Source organism: Cavia porcellus, unplaced genomic scaffold (genome assembly GCF_034190915.1).
Source record: "Cavia porcellus strain 051 isolate PalLab524CR breed Dunkin Hartley unplaced genomic scaffold, mCavPor4.1 scaffold_21, whole genome shotgun sequence".
NCBI classification, from domain to species: Eukaryota; Metazoa; Chordata; class Mammalia; order Rodentia; family Caviidae; genus Cavia; species Cavia porcellus.
Genome location: NW_026947504.1, coordinates 66,275,571 through 66,292,351, shown reverse-complemented (window position 1 = coordinate 66,292,351; position 16,781 = coordinate 66,275,571). Strand labels below are relative to the sequence as shown.

General features: G+C 39.0%; 1 protein-coding gene across 1 annotated transcript in view; it reads left to right on the top strand.

Moving 5' to 3' along the window:
• Positions 1–16,781, top strand: part of LOC100720742 (guanylate cyclase soluble subunit beta-2-like) — a 98,224-nt gene that overhangs the window by 4,671 nt on the left and 76,772 nt on the right. The window contains exon 2 of the mRNA XM_023560437.2: positions 729–802. Within this exon, the coding sequence (XP_023416205.2) occupies positions 729–802 (74 nt within the window). The remainder of the gene's footprint in view (positions 1–728; positions 803–16,781) is intronic.

The following is a 16,781-nucleotide window of genomic DNA, read 5'->3' as shown; positions in this document are numbered from 1 at the left end:
TTTCTGATAGAGGAAAGAAGAAAGCATGGACACCCGTCCACAGAGAAAGTTCATTCTATTAAGCCAGTTTTTATTATTTATGTATTTATTTGCTGTGCCAACAATGGAGTCCAAGGCCTCACATGTGCCAGGCAAGCACTCTACCAGCAAAGTATCCCTCTGGCCCATTTTTTTTGTTGTTGTTGTTGTTGTTGGCTTCCTCTCTATTTTCCTATGTACTTACTTCTTTACACATGAACCCAGACCTAGGTTCATTTATAAAGAAAAAAAATACATTGTTTATTGCTTTTTGGATCTGACTGGAAATGTGTCCTTTTTTTCTTTTCCATGTATAAATATCCACTTTGCCATGTCTTTAAACTCTGTTCTTATCTCTCAGCTTTCTTCTGAGAAAGGATTAATATGAGCTATAAGCTCCTTCTTTCATCTCCTCCAATAATAATCTGGTTGGGAATTTGGAAATTTAGAATACACGTGTTCTCTATGGAAACAGCCCAAGTGGTCCCCTGTGTCAAGTGGGAATAAACCCAGCTATTAAGGGAATAAGGAGCAACTAGGAAGAGCTCCGTGGTGGTGAACCTAGGCACACAGGCTACCACAGGCTGTTTGGTATCACTGAATGCTCTAAAAGGTTCAACATCACTGGAGTTTCCCTAAAGATGATGCGTTATTGCCAAAAGAATTTCATGTTTTGTTACACACATTTCCCCTTTTGTTTTGTGTTCTAGTATGGATTTATCAACACTTGTCTTAAGTCTCTCGTGACAGAGAAATTTGGTGAAGAGATGTGGGAAAGACTGAAGTAAGTATATTACAGGAAAGCTGAAGAGTCCTTGCAGTAACTGCCAAGCCTCTGAGGTTTTGAATGTTACAGCTTTTTACTGACCTCTTTGATCAAGGCAGTTAGCTAAATAGACTCATTATAGCATTATAATTTTATTCTTAAAGAGACTCAGTTACTAAGGAGATTAACTTACGTACCTTAAACATACCAACTAGATGCAGAAAAACTTAACTACCTTTAAGGAAAGCATCCGTTTCTATTCCTAAAAATCAACTTCAATCAGGGTCCCAATATAGATAATGTCAATGTGATTATTTTCATTTTTATCTCATGAATGAATTTTTCTTTTGTCTTTCTGATCATGGAAGAGAAAGCAACAGTGTTTTTCCCATTACACAGATGAAGTTACTGGTCACAGAGGGTGTATAAGGTTGGCCAGAATCTCTGCTTAGGCATTCTTTAATTTCTAATTTTTTCTTCCTACCTTCATACAATAGTCCCCTGATTCTTGCAGTCTTGTATAATCTGGCTGCTTTCTTGGAGGCTCTCAGCCTTAAAATGCTAGGGGTGGGGGCTGAAAGAATCTTAGAAATCACCTTGTATTAGGGAAGAGAGGAACACAAATATATGGGAAGATGATTGGCTTCCTTAGTTAATCAATGACATGCAAATTAAAGTAATTAGGTACTGCTTTGCCTATTACATCTCCAAAAAATTTGAATGATAATAACTAATTCTGGTTAAGTTGCAGCAAAATGGGTAATTGGTGATAGCATTGTAAATCTGTGCAGTCCTTCGGAAAGTAATTTGACAACATGCACCACAAGCTAGAGAAATGATCAGGTCCTTTGAAATAGTGAATTCATTCTTGAGAATCTATTCTCTTAGAAATATACACCCCTACACGCAGATACACACAATACAAACTCCGCAAAATATGTAATACAGCTTTATATGAATAAACAATAAAAAAACAGTAAGTCATCTGTGGTGAAAAATAAACCAGCAAACAAATGGAATGACAAAAAGAAATGTGCATTGTTCTATGTGGTTGACTGTGAAGCTTATAAAATGATCAATAAAATTTAATGATAATATTAATTTAAAATGCCCCCAAAACAACATTAATAACAAAAAACTCCAAACATTTACATAGTTATTAGGTAAATCACAGAAAAGGCCAACAGAAAAGCCATAATAACAACATAATTGAATTAGAAGGTTAAATCGCAAGATGTCTTTTTCTAGCATTTTAAAATAATTTTTTTATTTCCCGTTTGCTGTTTTCATTGCTTTTATAATATAAAACAACTTAAAATTCTTAGTGCAAAATTTCTCTCTCCCTCCAACTCTCACTTTTCAAGTAAAATAGAACCAAGAATGCATGTAGCAGAGCCAGACCTGTCCACCCTTGGGCCCCTCACACCCCACTGCAAACCACTGCCATCCGTGGGGTGGCCCTGATCCCGCACTTCGGGGAAAGGCAGCTCAGGTTTATCTTCTCAGTATCTCTGGAGTAATTCATTTAAGGTTTTGCAAATTTGCATGGGAAAAAGTAGCTCTAGCCTCATGGACACAATGAATACTCATTTATAAAAATGTCACTGAATAATTGTGATAGAGGAACTTTAAACTGATGTACTCCTGAGAGATCATTTAGACCTTAGCTCTTCATTTTACAAGTGAGAAAACTGAGGCCCAGAGAAGCTGAGTGATTTGCCTGAAACTGCACTGCCCCAGGACTAAGATGCTACTGTCACTGTTGTAAGTGCTCCTTACCCGCTGGCCACGTTGCTTGAGGAGAGAAGCACTTGACAACTGGGACGTTTACAGTGGTCGTTATGTTGTAACTGGTAACCTCAGAAAGACTAGAGGAAAGAAAGAACTGTGTTCTTACACAAAGCCCTGTGCTTTGGGCCAGGCACTCTGATTAAACCCAATAAGAACACTGGAGCTCTTGTTTCCTTCTGAAAAGGAGGTTGTTGGTGGAGGCAGTAAGGTACAACAGGACCCGGACTCACACCCATGTCTGTGGCTGTGAAGACTCCTCTTTCCATGGGCCACTCTGCCTTTGGAGAGGAAGTGAGACTGAAATGTAAAATGCATTTCCTTTTCTGCCAAGTCGCTGGGTGCAGGAAAGGGCATCCATTTGCATATGTGTGTATTGAGCACCTACAGGCAGCTTGATACTGTGAAAAGTACAGGAGGCTAAAGAATCAAGCCTTTGCCAGCATGGTTCTGTAGTCTGCAGAAGCTTTACGTATTCACCCAGAACACAGGAATGTGTGTGCTGAAGGCCCATGTCGGATGGGACAGTGGGCTCTTTTGTTCTGCTATAAACTGGACAAGGGCACGTCAAGCTAAATCCCTGTGCCCTCTACCTGCCACAGAAATGGAGCGATCAGTCTTAGTAGGGGGAGGAAGGAGAGATGGTGAGTTAGTTCAGACAGGCTGAAAGGTGAGCATTGCAAGATATGGTAGGAGCCACCTTGTATTCTCAGAAGTCACTGCACAGGATTGCAAGCCCCTAAGAAACTGGTTGGACTCAGTAGAGACTTTAGAGCTCCAGTGGCTGGGGATGGCCAGAGCCCAGAAGCATCACTTGACAGTGTCTATGACCCTGGGCATGATACTTAACCACTTCATAGCCCAGCAGTTTCATCATTAAGCAATAACAAAGGTACTAGCTATGCTCACAGAGGGTGTACAAATGTTAAATGAGATAATACAAACCAACACAGAAAAAAAATACCTGGCCCACGATGAGCAGTTGAGAGGTCAGCTGCTATCATTAACACTGGTGTTTGCTACTGGCTCATTTTCAAGATACAGATGCCCAGATGTGCAGGGAAAAATACAGAGGTACAATTTGTCATTTCACTGGACAGGAGTCAAACCCAGTTCTGCTGCTAATAGCAGAGCTAGTGTTATTGAGCAGGTTGCTTCGCTTCTCTGAAGCTCTGATTCCTCATGGATAAAAGGAGAATAAATGTACCTGTCTTCTAGGGCTGAGGACAGGAATAGTAGAACAATTTTCCCCAAAGCACATAATTGGAACTCAGTAGCATTGCTACCCCACTTCTCCAGTATAAAGGTGTCGCATTAGCATCAGACTGTATTGACATTAATAGAAACCTCTGCTTCTGGGTAAGCAATTGTGCCTTCCATCCTGAAAAAAAACCTGAAGAGACCTGGCCACCTAAGTTTAGTACTTGATAGACAGCTGTGTCTCTGCTCCTCTTTTCAAACTGATCTCCCTGACACCCAGTGTGGGCCACCAGCGAGCCTTTCCTTGAGCACTCTTTGTAATTGCTAGGGAGCATCCTGTGAGAGGGGAGCACTGATTTTATTGATTAATTTTCTTGACTCATAAAATTTGTGCCATCTAATTTTCTGTTATGACCTTTAGCCTCAGCTCAGCTGTTGCTCAGATTCAGTCCTGCATAGGAAGATGGTGAGGGGTCTGGAAATAGCTGGAAATAACCAGAAATAGCTAGCACATGTTGCAACAACATGCTCAGGGTTGTCTCAGACAAGCAGCTGCAAGATGTTGCTAAGGAAGCCAAGGCCTCTGTCCTCTCCTGTGTAACAGAGCACGTACAGAATGGCAAGCTACTGGAACCCTCTGTTGGTTGATATTCAGCACATCATTGCAAACCAGGCTTCCATGTTTAAGTACATGGGACAGACTTTTTCTCTAGGGGTGGTTGGTATGACCTCAATGAATATAGGGAACGTTAGTTCTTCCCACCCATGGAGGACAGTTTCTCTAGCATCCCCAAACAGACAGGGTGCCTGGCATCCACATGAACTCCACCGTGATAAAGGACATTTAAGTGAGGGGGTCAGGCTTGCAGTGGAAGCAAACAAACAAGACTGGGAGTCTCTAGAGAACTCAGCAGGCCCATTTCCCGAGTCTTCGCTAGTGGATTTTATCTCTTTAGCTTTCAAGTATTTGCTTAATTGAATCTGGGACGTTGTGTTCATATAGTGAACATGAGTCACCTTTGTGACTGCTTTATAAATACATTGTTAAGCCAAAAGTCAACTCTAGCCAGTAAGTCCAAACAGATATTAAAACTGCATCATGTTAGAATCTGCTTCTAAGAAGCCTGAAGTACCAAAAACTCTACTTATAAAACACAAATTAAGGCACGATTATTTGCAGGGGAAAAGGATTTACTTCGGGCTACATTTTAATAGCAAGTTCCCTAGTGCTTTTAAAATTGAATTTTTACTGGAAAGAAAATAAAAGCCCACCAATTCCTATACAAACTTTAAGAAGAAATGATTAAGTGAAATGAACTATGTCTTCAGACCTTATGACATAGATTTTATTTTATGTGAAATAATCGGATACAGATGTTTCTCCTCTTTTATCTGCTTTATTGATTTCCTCTTTTTATGTCTAAATTTATAGATTTCTAATTATGAACCACTATTTTATAACCTTGTGGCTATAGCTTTTATCAAAACTTAAATATGAGATGCCACTAATAGATTGGGGAGAGTCAAGTCTTTGGAATCATTCTGCTGGGATCACTAGCTATTTTGAAGTTGGCATATTTATTCAGTAAATGGTTATTTAGCTCATAGCTTGTGTTGAGCAGTGATCCAGGCACTGGGGGTAACAATGAATGAAAAAGCTTACAGGAGTGTCTCTTGGAATGTGTTTTACAGAGTATAAACAAGTAGATGAGTAAACCAAAATCTTTTAGATTGTGCGAAGTGCTATAACCATAGAGTACTTGACAGTGATTTAGAAGGAGATTTCAGTTTCCCTGAGGTAATATGGAACAACAGGCAAGGAGGGAGCCACCCTGGAATCAGGAAAGTAGGAGCATCCCAGGGAGAAGTCACAGCAGGTGCAAGGGTCCTTAGGTGGGTCTGTGCTTGGTGAAGCTGAAGGCCAGAAAACAACCCACCATTACTGAAGTGTCCTAAATGAAATGTCTCATGAGAGATGAAAACAGACAAGCTATTCGGGATCAGAATGTCCACATGTGTAGCAGAGGAGAAGAAATTGAATTTCATGCTAATTGTCATGGGTTATGGAGTCTTCTGAGTCTTGGTGGACTTATTTGTAAATGAGCTGATAATGGCACTCACCTGGTCCACTCATGAGGCCTGATGCAGCTTACAGTGAGGTAATTAATGTCCTCTGCACCTTGGTTAAGGATCTTAGTGCAGGGTTTTGCTTGCGAGGGTCAGCAATGCACTGCACATGCTAGAGTTTGAAGGAGTTAGTGCAAGGATTCAGAGGACTTTCCGTGGGCTCAGCAGCAGGAAGTCCTGAGAACCTCAGACGAGCTGGAAGACAACAGCTCTCTATGTCTCTGTGTCTGCTCTGGTTTTCTGATTCTTCCAGAAAAGTCTGTTTCTTCCATAAGCCCTTTTGACTCAGGTGCTCAACATCACCTGAATTTCCCTGTCTTAGTGTCACCATTCCTGGTGACTGTGATAGAGGATTTGGTGGGTTGGCTTTGGTTAGGCATCCACACCTGCCTCCATCAGGTGGACTTTGCTGGGCAGGTGAAAGTGACAGGTATAGCCGGGATAAAAACAAAAGCATAGAGAAGGAACGAACAGTTTGATGGATTCAGGTGTAGGTCATTGGAAGGTGGGTGAATGAGTGGGATTCGGATGAATGACCACTGAGCCCAAACCGAGCAGCTTCGGGAGGATGGTAGGATCATGCCGCTTCTCTCTGTGGCAGGACTTTAACCAGTGGATGGGCTTGAGACGTCTGAGAATTTGGGGAATTTGGGGTACATCTATGAGCCTATCTATGGAAACACTATGTACACTGGTCTATATGTATTTTTTGGAGAGGGGGTTCTTAGTTTTCATCAGAATCACCAAGACTTTATGATCTAAAAAAGCTTACAGAACCATTTCTTGTACCTTCTTGGGATTTTTGGTTTTGCTAAATCAAAGTGCTAAAAACATTCTAAAATCTTAAAAAGCAAACTTTTAAGTACAGACAGGCCCTTACTTATCATAGTTTGATTTAGGGGTTTTCATTTTTGTAGTGGTGAAAAGTAACATGCATTCGGTACTTCCAAAATCAAATTCGGATCTTTTTCTGGCCAGCAACCTTTGGTAGGAATCTCTGATTCTCTCCTGATGTCGCGCAGGCTAAGTGTTCTACAGCTCACAGCCAGCCACATAATCACAATGTGCCATATTATTCAATAAGTTATGTGAGCTTCTCAACACTTTATTGTAAAGTCAGCTTTGCAGTAGATGGTTTTACCCAAAGGCAGGCCGCTGTCAGTGTTCTGGGCGGGGCTGAAGGTGGGTGAGGCCAAGCTATGGTGTTTAGTAGGTGCGGTACAGTGAGTGCATTTTGGATTTAACAGGTTTTTAGCTTGTAATTAGTTTATTGAGATGCTGTCCCATTGTAAGTTGAGGACACATCTATATTGAAAAACTATTTGAGCCAGAAAAGATCAGATGGCTTCCATCTGCCCCCTTTTCTGCGATGCCTGCTTCACACAGTTAACCCTCCACACACTTACCTCTTCCTCCAAGTCCTCTAGCTGGCCCATAAATAAAGCCTAGTTTAAAAAGGAGCTGAAAACAGCTATTGTTTTTAACCTTTTATCCGGGTGCTGCTTGTCTTCTCATTTCTGCTCATTGCTGGCTGTGAACATGTTTGCCGATTTCATCCAGATGCCTTGAGTCAGAGCCCGTCAGAGTAACCCTTAGAAATCAACCTGGCCCAAGTGTTTCAGCTGCAGGACTCAGCCTCCAAAATTCAGTGGTGCCGGAAATTTTTAAAAATATAGTTAGTTTTATAATATTTTGTATAAATTAGAAAATTTTTCTAAGAAAACCATGAAATATAAAGCTCAAGAAATATTTTTGTTTAGTAGGATTGTACGGAAGATAAATTTAGCAGGAGTAGAAACAGATATTTTGCCAAGCATGATGGTACACTCCTGTAATCCCAGCACTTGGGAGGCTGAAACAGGAGAATTGTTACAAGTTTGAGAACAGCCTGGGCTACAAAGAGAGCTCAAGCTCAGACTGAACTGCATAGTGAGATTTTATCTGAAAAATACAGAAAAAAAAACAGAAAGCAAGTAAGAAAGAGTAACATATTTTGAGGTCTGACACGTAATTTAGAAACCTTTCTTCAAAAATATTATAAAATTATAAATAGAAATTTGTTGTAACACCGTAATTATTTATTAAAACAAAACAATTTGTTGTAACACCGTAATTATTTATTAAAACAAAACAATAAATTTAAAGTTGACACAAAACATGAAATCTCAAAGATAACTTGTTTTAAATTTCCATCATTCATGGACTAACTGACTTACTTTTATACTATTTCCCTGAACGTTTGGCAGCATTTGGTTCCCTGATCATATGACAATGATTTTATGTCATTTTCTACATGGAGAAGAACATAGCTATTCTTCTAACATGGCTGGCTGGAAATTTATTTATTGTATTTTACATTTATTGATATCTTCGACAACTTTCTTTGGGCACATCCATGGTGTCTTCAGAAGCTCCTTAATGAGATCTGCTTCTTCCCTGGGTAGTTTCTGAAGAAGTACAGCCCTTGACCTAACTTCTCTGGCTCCATGGCCCTCTTTCTCACCTTCTGGGAAGTCCTCTAGGCCCAGGTGGCCCCACAGGGAATCGACATCTGCCCCTCCGACACCTGTTTTGAAGGCCGTGTTAGGGTCTACATGCTGGCTCAGTCTGTGAAGCAGGCGGTACAGGGTTGGGCGGCCCAAAGCTCCATCCACAGGATCCAAGGATCACTCAATAGCAGTTTGGGGAAACCCTCTAGAGCTGGGGGGACAGAAGCTAAGGTGGCAGGGTCGGGCTGCTCCCTGTCTATGCCAGTGGGAGCTTCCAAAGCAAATCTGACTCATCATGGTTTGAATCAGAAGTTTCCAATATTTTGGTTTTAGGAAGTCTTTGAACCCTTAAAAATTATAAAAAATAATTTTTATTTTTGTTCATTTGTTGTTACTTAAAGTAATACAAACTAAAAGTGAAACGTTTTTAATAGGTATTTTTAATTCATCTAAATATTAAATCTGTATGTGTTAGCATACTTGAAATAATTTATTTACTTGTTTATTTACTTTTTAAAATTAAGTTTATTGGTACAATTTAAATATACATAATGTCACATTCATTGTGGGGAATCTGTACCCGTACATGATGTGTCATGACTATTCTTTTTTTTTTTTGCTATTCCCCTCTTCTCTCTTCAACTCCTCTTCCTCTTCTTATTCACAAGGCTTTGTTTCCATTTTATCTTTCCTTTTTAAATTTCCCTTCTTTCCTCCTGACCCAGCCCCAGCTCCCCTTTTCTTTTGAACAATGTCTTCCTCTTGCACCACATCTATTATACATTTCAGCTCTTCTTTACACTTTGTTTCCACCACCAGAGAGACAATGTGACATTTACACATATGTCCGATTTAATTCACTTAAGAGTATGGTCTCAAGGTCCATCCATCTAACGATAAATGTCTCAAGTCTATCCTTCTTTATGGCTGAGTAGTACTCCGCTGTATAAAAATTACATCTTCTTTATCCATTCATCAGTTGATGGGCATTTGGGTTATTTCCAAGATTTATCTTTTACAAACTGTGCTGCTATAAACATGGGTGCACATATACCACTGTGGTGGGATGCTTTTAACTATTTTGGGAAGATACCAAGAAGTGAATTAGCAGGGTCAAATGGGACCTTTAGTTCTAGTTTTTTGGGGAATCTCCACTCTGATGTCCACATCCTTACACCAGTCTACATTCCCACCAACAGTGGAGAAGGATTCCTTTTTTCCCTCAGCTCTTCCATTATTTGTGGTTGATAGATCCTTTGAAAATCACCATTCTTTCAGGAGTGAGACAGAATATTTACCACTATTTTGATTTGTATCTCTCAAGTGACCAATGATGTTGTACATTTATTGATATATTTATTTGCTATTTTACTTTTTATACTGAGAAGTATGTATTTGTCTCAGGTGACTGTGGATTGGGTCTTTAGATTTGGGAGTGCTGACATTTTTTAGTCTTTATATGTTCTAGATACTAGTCCTTTGTCTGCGGCAGAGATAGAAAACATTCTTTTCCACCCCTTGGGTTGTCTCTTCATTCTGTTGGTGATTTCTTTTGCTGTTCAAAAGCTTTTGAAAAAGATGAGATGCCAGTTATGGAGTCTTTGCAGCATTTCCTGTGTGGTGGAAGCTTTGTTTGTAAAGTCTGTGTCTATGACTGTGTATTCACGTTCTACTTAGTCTATCATCCAGCAGATTTAGTGTTTCTATTTTGGTATTTATATCTTTAATCCATTTTGATTTTAGTTCAGTGTATGGTGAGAAATATGGGTTTAGTTTTAGTATTCAGCATGTCGAAAGCCAGTTTTTCCAGAACCACTTATTAAAGAAGCTATCTTTTGTCCTGTGAATATGTTTGGCCCCTTTGTCAAATCAACATGGCTGAGTGTGTTTGCATCTTTCTCTGCAGTTTTCTCTGCATCTTCTAATCAGTTCCATTGATCCTTAATATAATGCTGTTTTTATCGCAGTAGCTCTGTACGATCATTTCAAGTCAGGGATTGTGATGTTCCCTGCCTTACCTTGGTTGCCTAAAATTGTTTTCACTATTCTGTTTCTTCTGGTTTGAAAGGAATTTTAAGATTCTTTTATCAGGGCTGGGGATTTAGCTCAGTGGCATAAGTGCCTTCCTTGCAAGTGTGTGGTCGTGAGTTCGATCCCTGGTACCAATAAAAATGAAAAAGACCAAAAAAATTGTTAAAGACTCTTTTATGTAGTTCTGAGAGGCATGTTAATGGTATTTTGATTGGAATTGCATTAAATATATATAAAAATTTTGGAAGTATGGCCATTTTCACTATGTTGGTTTTTTTTTACTCAAGAGCAAGCACTGTTTTTCCATTTTCTGATATTCCCTTCAATGTCTTTTTTCAGAATATCATAATTTTCAATATACAGTTCTAATTCTTTAGTTAAGTTGATTCCTGAGCATTTCATCTTTTGGGTGCCATAGTGAAGGGTGTGGTTTCCCTTATTTTTCCTCAGTGAGTTTGTTGTTTGTGTACAGGAATGCTATTGGGATTTTTGAGTGTTGACTTTGTATCCAGCTACACTACTTAATTTGATTATTATACCTAGTTTTTTAGTGGAGTTTTTAGGATCTTTTGTACAAAATATTGTGTCATCTGCAAATAGTAATAATTTGACTTCTTTTCCTATATTTATTCTTTTTATTTTTCTCTTTCATCTAATTGCTCTGGCTATTTCCAGAACTATATTGGAGGGGTGACAGTAGACAACCTTGTCTTGTTCCCGATACTAGAGTCAAAGTTTTCAGTTCTAACCATTTACATGTTGTTGGCTGTTGGTTTGTCATAAATGAATTTTATCAGATTGAGATAAATACCATCTATTCCAATTTTCTGTACGGTTTCTTTTTTTAATCATAAATGGGTGTTGGACTTTGTCAAAAGCTTTTTCTGCATCTATTAAAATAATAATATGGTTTTCGTCTTTGGCTCTATTGATACGGTGTATTACTTTATTGATTTCCATATGTTGAACCATCCTTGCATTCCTGGGATGTATCCCACTTGGTCATGATATATATTCTTCTTGAGAATTTGCTGCATTTTGTTTGCCAGTTTCTTACTGAGGGTTTTTGCATCAATACTTTTTAGGGAGACTGGCCTGTAGTTCTTTTTTTGGTTTGATCTTTCTCTGGTTTTGGTATAATGATAATAATTGCTTCCAGGGAATTACTTTGAGAGCACTGCTTCCATTTCAATTTCATTAAAAAGTTTGATGAGTAATAGCATCAGATTTTCTCTAAATTTCTTGTAGAATTTAACAATGAATCCATCAGGACCTGGGCTTTGCTTTGATGGTAAGTTTTTAATTATATTTTCTCTTTCATTGACTGATATTGAGTAATTTAGAATTTTTATATATTCTTGATTTAGTTTTGGCAATTTATATGTGTCTAGGATCTGTCTATTTCTTCTATGTTTCCTATTTGATTAAAGTAAAAGTAAAGAATAAAAGTCATCTTAAATAGGTTTTGACGATCTCCTGGGTTTCCAAAGGATCCATTGTGATTTCATTCTTTTCATTCCCAGTTGCGTGGCTTTGAACCTTTTCCTTTTTTTTTTTTTTTTTTTTGATAAGGTTGGCTCAGGGAATGTCGTTTTATTTAATCTTCCAAACAAGCAACTTTTGAATTCATTGATTCCTTATATTGTTTCTTTGCTCTCCATTGCATTAATTTTTGCTCTGATATTTGTATTTTCTTCCCACATATGAAATTTGGGCTTGATTTGTTGTTTTTGTAGAAGTTTGATGTTCAACATTAAGTTGTTTGTTTGAGCTCATTCTGTTTTCCTGATGTGAGAATTCGCTGCTACAAATTTCCCTCTTAGGACTGCTTGCATTATGTTCTGGTATGTTGTATCAGCATTGTCATTTAATTGCTGATAAAGTTTAATTTCTTTTCTAATTTCAACTGGGACTCATTTTTTGGTTCAATAGGATGTTACTTAATTTCCATGTGTTCATGGAGTTTTGTTGTATCTTTTGCAGTTGATTTTCAACTCATTGTACTATGGTTAGATAATATGCATGGGATAATTCCAATTCCTTTGCATCTACTTAAGCACGTTTTATGGACTACTATGTGGTCTACTTTGTGGAATGTTCCATTTTCAGCTGAGAAGAATGTGTATTCTGATGTCATGGGGTGGGACACTGTAAATATCTACTAAGTAAATATCTACTAATATCACAGGTTTGGCTCAGTTCTGATTTTTTTGTTGTTGATGATTTTTTGTCTAATTGATCTGTCTACTTGTGATAGTGTGGTATTAAGGTCTCCCATTACAACTGTGTTAGAACTTACTTGATTTTTCATGTTCATTAGTATTTGGTTTATATAATTGGTTACACTTTTATCTATTGCATGTATATTCATGATTGTTAACTCTTCTTCTTGGAATTTTCCCTTGACAAATATGGAGTGTCCTTCTTTTTATCTCTTTTGATTAGTCTTGGCTTGATATTCACATTGTCTGCAACAGAATATCTACCCTTGCTTTTTTCTGAGTTCTTGTCATATGGAGTATTGTTTGCCATCTTTTGACTTGCAGTCTGTCTATTTCTTTTCAAGTTCAATTTTTTTTTGTATACAGCGTATTGTTGGATCTTGTTTCTTGATCCATTCTGCCAATCTCTTCCTTTTCATTGGTGGATTGAGACCATTTCCATTTCCATGGTTATAACTGATATTATTTCCTTGCTATTTTTTCCCTGTCTTTCCCCTGTTTTATTGCTTGCCCTGCATTGTAGCTTATTTCTGTTGGTGTTCTTGGAATTGTTGTCTCTATTATCTTTCTAAAATATCCTTCAGAACATTTTGTAGACCTGGTTTGGTGGTCATGAATTTCTTTAGTTATTCTTTACCATAGAAGTACTTACCTTATTTCTCCATTGATTTTGAAAGATAGTTTTTCAGGCACATCCTTCTAGGTTGGAAGTTGTTTTCTTTCAGGATCTGAAATGTTTCATTCTAAACTCTCTTTGACTTGAGGTTAAGAAGTCTGCTGTTATTCAGACAGGCTTTCCCTTATAGATAATTTGTTTCTTTTCTCTAGCAGTTTCCAAAACTTTGTTACTGTGATGATTTTTGTAGGAATCCTGATTATTGTATGCCTTGGTATATATTTATTTTGCTTATAGATAATTGGGGTTCTATATGTATCACTTATTTGCATGTCAAATTGTTTTTTCATCTTTTGGGACGTTTTTTGTCATTGCTTTTGTGAACCTTTCTTTATGACATTTTCTCTGTTTCTGGCTTTCTCATTTACTCTGATCAATCTTATGTTGCTCTTCTTTGCATCATCTTTCAGTTGTTGAATTGACTTTCATAGTTCCTTGCTATTTTAAATATATCTTTCTTTTCACAGTTGCTAATCATTATTCTGTCTTATAGACCTAATATTCTGTCTCATTATTGTTGAATCAATTGTGTATACTTTCTGTGGAACTTTTAACCTTCTGGATATCTGTTTGAATGTGTTTCATATATTCCACTTCTTTCTGTGTTGGGCATTATTGGTTTCCATCAGTTTCCTAAACTCTTCTTTGTTTTTTTTAAATCTATCTCCTCCAAAGTCATCCTTCATTTTCATTATTATTCCTTTTTTTAACCTGAGCAAATATTTTCTCTGTTGCCTCATTCATTTGCAATTTTTTCACTTCTGCTGTTATCATTCCAGAAAATTCAGATGGGTAACTTCTGATTTCCTGCACTCCATTGTCCCCTGGACTTGTCCCTGGTGGGCTAGAGGTCTGAGGTTGCATTTGGCTTCTGCAACTTGTCATTTTCCATTTTTTAAAAAAATATATTTTCTGTGTTGATATTTATAAATTTCTTATCATGGGTAGTTTTATCAGTAGTATCAAGGCTTCCCTGGTCAATATCTGTTCTTTAGAGATGTTTTGTAGCTGTAGGTGGTTTTTGATTTTCGAGTCTGAACCAAGATTCTGCCTTCCTAATTTATTAAGGTTGAGATACTGCTTTCTATTTGGTTCAGCGCCCAGTCTTTTGGACAGACAGTGGTGATGCTTATGATCCTAGACAGTCACAGTGATATCATATAAAGAAGAACAACTGGTTACAACAAGTATGACATCTTGGTTTAAGTAGTACAATTAGCAATAACATTAACATCAAACATAGGCTTGAAACTGACAAACTGTGGTAATTATTAATTTGGTACCCTTAATCAGAGGGGCAAGCTTTATAGTTATACAACAAGACCCATGACAAATAATTTGTATGCAAAACATTTCCCCTTAGTAGAGTGATTTTTACCCTGTGGTGGGGGAAGTTTAAGAAAGTTAGGAAATAAAGCAGAGAGATAAATTAAGAGAAATATAGTAGAAGCAAGGCTGGAGGACAAAGGATGATCAAGCAAGCTTTGGGAAACTGAAGAAGAGGGCAGCAGAAAAAGAATAAAGGAAGAAGCAAAAGATTGTTAAAGCAAACCAGAAAGACTAAAGACAGTGTTCACTCACAGAAAAATATCTTAAAATCAAGAGAAATAGTTGAGGAAAGAGAAAAAGATCAATAGAATAAAACAAAAATAAAGGTATAAACTTAAACCACCAAAACCAAAACACCCAACAATAAAAGGAAAACAAAATATACAAAGAAAAAAAATAAAATTCCTCTGGTATTCACAGTTCTGTGGTAATATCCAAGTCAGAGCCAGCCCAAGACTGCTGGATGACCTACCAAGCCTGCAATATGGTTAGTGCTGGATGTGAGGCTGATCTTGGCCTCCAGATGTGGGGAAAGTGGCCAGTCATTAGCCAAAGGCTTTCTGGATGGCCTGAGCATGTCTTTTCCACTGCTGTTGCCCAAGATTGCTGGTCTCCAGACGGAGGGAGTGTTGACTTTCTAGCCAATCATGTTTGCACCACCAGTCATAGGGAAGAGGAGTGCTGGTTTCCCACTCCTTGTCCCTGAAACTTCAGGCTGCTTGTGGGGCAGGGCAGTGCTAATTTCCCATTCCTGGTTTCTACTCCCCTCCCCACCCAAGGCTGTTTGCACTGTGGGCTGTGTCCCTCACTCATGCTGGTAGGGATCTTGTTGTTTCTCTAGTTATCCTTAATGTTGCTGCCATTGCCTAACCTTGTTGTTTGTGGAGATTCCTCACATGGGAGAAAAAGAGAAAAAAATCTAATGTCCCACTGAGGGGAGAGCAGTCACTCACCCCTGTGTATGCCAGCACAATTGCTTGCCTGGCTTCAGTTTCCTGTACAGGAAATTAAAAGCAGTGAGGGGCCTTTTATTGTAGATTTATCTTGTGTATATTGAGTTTGCCACACATGTGATCTCTCTGTCTCTCTCTGTCTCTCTCTCACTGTCTCTCTCTCTGTCTCTCTCTTTCTGGGTTGGGGAGGAGCTTCACCACAGGCACCAGGAGCCCTCTGGGCTGGATAAACTGGATAAGCATTTTACAGTCCTAGCAAGGCATGATTGTGCATGCCTGTAATCTCAGCACCCAAGAGGCTGAGACAGGAAGATTATTGCACTGTTCAAGACCAGTCTGGGATACAAAGTGAGCACAAGGCCAACCTGAACTGTATAGGAAGATTATCTCTCAAAAATACAAGAAAAGAAAGAAAGAAAGAAAAAGAGAAAAAGGAGCAAGGTCCCAGTGCCATACTCCAGAGTTGTGTCCCAGCTAGCCACATAGTCCAGAGGCTCTGAACTCCTTCTAGCCAAGTGCAGGGCCTTGGTGCCACACTCCAGGGGTGCATCCCAGCTGGCTGCATAGAGGATCTGAGCACTACCCAGCCCTGCATGCCAGCACAATGCACTAGGGGAATACCTGGCTAGCCTCACAGGTCACAGAGATACTGAGTCCTGACCCGCCCAGAGCCCCAGAGCCATACATCAGGGAAGAACCAGCCTACTCAATGAGTCCTGGAGATTTTGAGCTCTGCCCACCACAGCACAAGACCCCAGTACCACACTCCAGAGGGGTGCCTTGGCTAGCTGTTTAGATCTTGGAAGTTCTGAACTCTACCCAGCCAAGTACAAGGCCCCAGCGCCACACTTAAGGGGTGCATTCCTGCTAGCTGCATGGAGAATCTGAGTTCTGCCTATCCTAGCATTCCAGAACAATCCATCAGGGGAATGCTTGATCAGCCTCATAGGTCATAGAGGTACTGAACCCTGCCCAGCCATATATCAGGGAGGAACCAGCCTAGCTGATAGGTCCTGAAGATTTTGAGCTCTGCTCATTACAGTGCAAGGCTCTGGTGTCATAGTTTGGGGGTACACCCTGGCTACTCACATGGATATTGGAGAATTGAAGTTCTGCCCAGTGCAGCATTCCAGTGTAATCCATTGGGAGGGTGCCTGGCCAGCTGTGTGGGTCCCAGGAGAA